Here is a 5,705-nt window from a genome sequence, read left to right as displayed (position 1 = left end):
ACAATAAAAAATATATATACACACACGGATAAATGGTTTTAATCGCTGATAATCGGTTGCCGGGTAAGATTTATATAACACACTACTTCAGAATCCTTAGATTTATATTTTAAGGATCCAAAGCATTTTTTGTGAAAAGGTGAAATTTTTTGGGTGAAAAACCAAAATACCCACCATTTAGCGAGAAATGCCCAAAATGCAAATTTGCGGTACTATGCGCCCAAAATACCCATAAAACACGCATGTGGGAAATGCGTATTCAGCTTGTAAAAAATTAACAAATGATACGCATGTTGAACACACGTATTCATATTTTGTTTTTTAGTGAATACGCATGTTGAACATGCACATTCTTCTTAAAAGAAAAAGTGAATATGCATGTAATATGCGTATTCTTTATTAAAATTTGAAAGGTTGAATACGCATTCCTGAAATGCGTATTTCGTGGTTATTTTGGGCGATCCGCGCACATTTGGGTATTTTGGGCAGTTGAAGGCCAAAAGTGGTGTATTTTGAATATTTTTTCTAAAAAATTTTACTATAAATATTCGCGAAATATAAAAAAAAGTTAAATCTGTACTCTTAAAATATAGATCCGAAATAAGGCTTAATTAATAACCCATGAACAAGTGAATGAATTAATAAATGGCTGAGGCAAGCCCAAGCCCAAGCCCAAATCAACATCTTAATATCTCCGTTTTGATATTCTTAAATTTTATTAATAAAAAAGGGTCCAAAGGGTTCCTCTGATTTCAAACTTGAAATCTCTCTCTCTCTCTCTCTCTCTCTCTCTCTCTCTCTCTCAGTCTCTCAACACTCCCTCCGACGCCCGTCCAAGCGATCTACAGGTAAACCTCTCTGCATATATATATATATACTAGTATTATTCTTTTGTTTGGTTTGTTTTTATTAATTAAAACATTGGCTTAAGCTGCTAAAGTAGGCTAGGGTTTATATAATTAAATTTGGCTGCTGATAAGTCTACCCCCTTGATAAACCCTAAAACAGCTTCACGAAAATGGAATGGAACCAACAAACACTCGAGTTTCTCTCTAATTCATTTCGAGACACACTATCTCCACTCCCTGAACCTAGACGCCGTGCTGAATCTAGCCTCTCCGTTGCTTCCGATTCCCCCAATTATGGCCTTGCTGTCCTCCGTTTAGTCGCTGAACCCTCTGTTGACGACGCCATTCGTCAGGCTGCTGCTGTCCACTTTAAAAATCATCTCAAATCTCGATGGACTAATTCCATACCTGACCCTGAAAAGGAACAGATTAAATCTATTATTGTTCCTGTTATGTTATCTTCCACTCCTCGTATCCAATCCCAGCTGAGTGAGGCTCTTTCAGTTATTGGCAAACACGATTTTCCCAAGGCTTGGCCTGCTTTACTTCCTGATCTTCGCCTCAGTCTACAAAATGCCTGCAACACCTCTGATTATGTCTCTGTTAACGGGGTTTTAGCCACTGTCAACTCTTTGTTTAAGAAGTTTAGGTATGAGTATAAGACCAACGACCTCTTACTTGATTTGAAATATTGTCTTGATAATTTTGCCGAGACACTCTGGCAGATTTTTGAGAGAACATCTGGTTTGATTAATTCTGTGCTTGCTTCTGGCGGACAGCCCTCAAATCTTAAGCCACTTATTGAGTCTCAGAGGTTGTGTTGCAGAATTTTTTATTCTCTCAATTTTCAAGATTTGCCAGAGTTTTTTGAGGATACCATGGATAAATGGATGCTTGAGTTTAAAAACTACTTGACAGTCAAGTTTCCCACCCTTGAAGATGCCAGTACCGAGGGAGTTGAGCTTGTTGATGGCTTGCGGGCAGCTGTCTGTGATAATATAAGCCATTACATGGAAAAGGAGGAGGATTTGTTTAAAAAGTATTTGAGTGGATTTGTAGATGCTGTTTGGAATCTGCTTGTGGTTGCATCTGCATCCTCTAGTCGGGATCGGCTCACTGTCACAGCCATCAAGTTCTTGACTACTGTGAGCACAAGTGTTCACCATGCATTGTTTGCCAGAGATGATATTCTGCAGCAGATATGTCAGAGTATTGTTATACCAAATGTAATGCTGAGAGATGAGGATGAAGAATTGTTTGACATGAATTATGTTGAGTTCATACGCAGAGATATGGAGGGCAGTGATCTTGATACAAGGAGAAGGATTGCATGTGAACTTCTGAAAGGTATTGCTTCCCAGTACAAAGAGAAGGTGTCTGAAATGGTTTCCAACCAGATACAGGCTTGCTTGACCTCTTTTGCTCAGAATCCAGCTACCAATTGGAAGCACAAGGACTGCGCCATCTATTTGGTTGTCTCACTTGCCACAAAAAAGGCTGGAGGTAATTCAGTGTCGACTGACCTTGTTGAAGTGGAGAATTTTTTTGCATCAGTCATTGTTCCAGAATTACGTAGTCAGGATATTAATGGATTCCCAATGTTAAAGGCTGGAGCATTAAAATATTTCACTATGTTCAGGAATCAGATCTCAAAACCCACCGCAATGACTCTTTTTCCTGATGTTGTTAGGTTTCTCAATTCAGATTCCAATGTAGTTCACTCTTATGCTGCCAGTTGTGTTGAGAAACTTCTTCTAGTAAAGGATGATGGAGCTAGAGCAAGATATACTTCAGCAGACATCGGTCCATATCTTTTGGAGTTGATGCGCAACCTTTTTAATGCCTTGGAGAAGCAAGAGTCTGAGGAAAACCAATATGTAATGAAGTGTATAATGCGGGTCCTTGGTGTTGCAGACATTTCTATTGAGGTTGCTTCACCCTGCATTAATGGGCTGACATTGGTTCTTAACAGGGTTTGTGAGAACCCGAAAAATCCCGTCTTTAATCACTATCTTTTTGAAGCTGTGGCTGTTCTTGTAAGGAGGGCTTGTGAAAAAAACTCTTCTCTTGTGCCAACCTTCGAAGGAAGTCTGTTTCCCAGCCTCCAGATGATCTTGGCCAGAGATGTAGCTGAGTTCTTTCCTTATGCATTCCAGCTGTTGTCTCAGCTTGTAGAGTTGAACAATCCTCCCATTCCACCCCACTATATGCAGATCTTTGATATTCTCCTGTTGCCTGACTCTTGGAATAAACCTGGAAATGTCCCTGCTCTTGTGCGTTTACTTCAGTCTTTCCTTCAAAAAGCACCTCATGAGCTTAACAGAGAAGGGAGATTAAACCAGGTTCTTCAAATATTTTACAAGCTTGTCGCAACTCCTAGATCAGATGAACAAGGGTTTTATGTGCTGAATACAATCATTGAGAACCTTGGATACGATGTGATTGCACCCTATATGAGCAGTATATGGACGTGTTTGTTTTCTAAGCTTCACAATAACAAAACAGCCAAGTTTGCCAAGTCTTCTGTGATATTTATGTCACTTTTTCTTGTCAAGCATGGTCCTCAAAACCTTGTAGCATCAGTTGATGCTGTTCAGACTAGTATATTTGTTATGATTATAGACCGTATTTGGATACCTACCTTGAAGCTTATAACAGGGTCTATTGAGCTCAAGTTGACTGCCGTTGCTTCAACTAGACTTATATGTGAATCCCCAGTGTTTCTGGACCCATCAGCTGGTAGGCTTTGGGGTAAGATGTTGGACAGCATTGTTACCCTTCTTTCACGGCCAGAACAGGACAGAGTTGAGGAGGAACTGGAAGTCCCGGACTTTGGAGAGACAGTTGGTTACAATGCCACATTTGTTCATCTGTACAATGCTGGAAAGAAAGAGGAGGATCTTTTGAAAGATATCAAAGATCCAAAACAGTTTTTGGTGGCTATGTTGGCAAATATTTCTGCTCAGGCCCCTGGAAGATATCCCCAGTTGATCAGCGAAAACCTTGAGCAGGCTAATCAAGCTGCTTTGCTCCAGTTTTGTGGCTCCTACAATTGCTCCATCGTATGAACATTATGAAGCATAGGTATAATTCTCTTTATCTGAAGGCAGCACTAGCATTTTAATTTTTTATTGTTAAAGAATTCTCCCCTTTTCCATACTCCTCCGTGCACAATGCCATTTATTTTATTATGCAAATCATTATACTGTTTTTCTTAGTCCTTGCAGCTGTGAATTTTCTTTGTAAGATCTTGACGAAAGTTAACACGTAAATGACTGTATAAGTATTTTATTATGCCATCCGTACTACAGCTATGTTCTTGTAGACAATGGTCAACCGGAGATCTGACTGAGTTGGAAATGCTGCTTATTGTCTTCTATATATAGGTGCTAGTAGTGAATAGTTGCTCTTAGCAAAAAAAAGAGAAAAAAAGAAAGAGAGTAGTTGCTTTATATCAGACAACTTGAAAATATGGACCCTCGACTGAAACCGACTAATCCTAGATGTTGCGTATTATCAATGGAGTTGCACTAATTCTAATCTTTGATAATTACTATGCACCCATAACACCTTATGCAACCAAAACACCTTGACAGAGATGAAAGTTATTGTGTTATTAGTTGTCATGTATTAATTTATTTTGGGAAATTACTTCTTAAATAATTTTTAATTAGTTAAATTCTTATTTATGTTTCGAGCATGGCTATTATGATTAGCTGTAGTAAGAACTCTAGTTTATCACTCTCTCATCTTTTTATATGGCTTCTCTTGAAGGTCACCTTTCAATGTCTTCTATATTATGACATGGGAAGTGTAATTATTGTCTAATTTGTTTTTAATATATAGCTTAAATTAGGGAGTTACGAAAACACCCCAACAACCGCCGTAGAAACTTAAATATATATGCAAGTTTGTGCGAGTGCATATTTCATGATTTTGCTTCAGCTGTTAAAGGTATTCTTGACAAGAATACCAATAAACTGTACTTATATCTCTGTGAGGGCCTTAGTTAATTAGTTTATGATATTTTTTTGTGAATAGTACTTCATCCCAAATTGGAGATGAATTTTGACATTTTGATGAATAAGATCTTAAGAAGAGGTTTAGATGTTGTAGTGAATAGGTGTCTTACTCTGGTCTGGTTAAAAATGCAGTAATGTTGTGATGATGGATATTTCGATGTTTCATGCTACTTTAATTTTTTGATGACGAGCAGTTAAGTATTCATTAATGTACCTCTGCAGGTTATTATTTGACAACGAGGTGTGTAGATGCTGCTTAAGGTCACAGTTTTGTCTAAAAGTCTTCTCCTTGTCCGGCCTATATGACGCTTAAATGGCAACAAAGCACTGTTGTTGATTGTTTTTTAGAAGCTTCTATTGTCATCCATTTCCTGAAGCATTGAGCATCTCTGGCATAATGAGTTTTTCTTTGTGGTCAGAGTTTATCCTTGGTTTTACCTTACCTACCGAATGGAGTGTGGTTAAGTCTTGCATTCTTAGAGAGGCATGCCCACCTTTTGTTTGATTGTGTTGTACAGCTTTTAGCTGATATATCTTTCTTTGAATCTCATGTCCCGAGTAGGATATTCGAGACTTTGGCATTGAATGGTTTGGGTCGGAAGAAAAACAATATTCCTTTTTGAAGGAGTCTTGTCAAGTTATTTACCAGCGTATCTCATAGTCATGGCATCTGCATGTTAAAATTATTATGTTATTGTTACTGCTGCTGCATGTTCAAACTATTTTGTTATTGTCACTGATGCTGCATGTGGTGAGATATATTCATATTTTTATACCGAGTTAAAATGGTGATAAGATATTCATATTGATAAGTCTTAATTGCATATATTCATAT

General features: G+C 38.0%; 1 protein-coding gene across 1 annotated transcript; it reads left to right on the top strand.

Annotated features, from left to right (window-relative positions):
- Positions 1 to 731: 731 nt before the first annotated feature.
- LOC141664237 (exportin-2) lies at positions 732 to 5,494 on the top strand. Its single transcript, XM_074470143.1, has 3 exons — positions 732 to 848; positions 1,009 to 3,932; positions 5,093 to 5,494. Exon 2 carries the CDS (start codon positions 1,019 to 1,021, stop codon positions 3,914 to 3,916), a length of 2,898 nt encoding a protein of 965 aa, XP_074326244.1. The 5' UTR covers positions 732 to 848; positions 1,009 to 1,018; the 3' UTR covers positions 3,917 to 3,932; positions 5,093 to 5,494.
- Positions 5,495 to 5,705: the final 211 nt, after the last annotated feature.

This window comes from Apium graveolens, chromosome 6 (assembly GCF_009905375.1).
Source record: "Apium graveolens cultivar Ventura chromosome 6, ASM990537v1, whole genome shotgun sequence".
Taxonomy (NCBI): domain Eukaryota; kingdom Viridiplantae; phylum Streptophyta; class Magnoliopsida; order Apiales; family Apiaceae; genus Apium; species Apium graveolens.
This window is presented reverse-complemented; position numbering and strand designations above follow the sequence as displayed.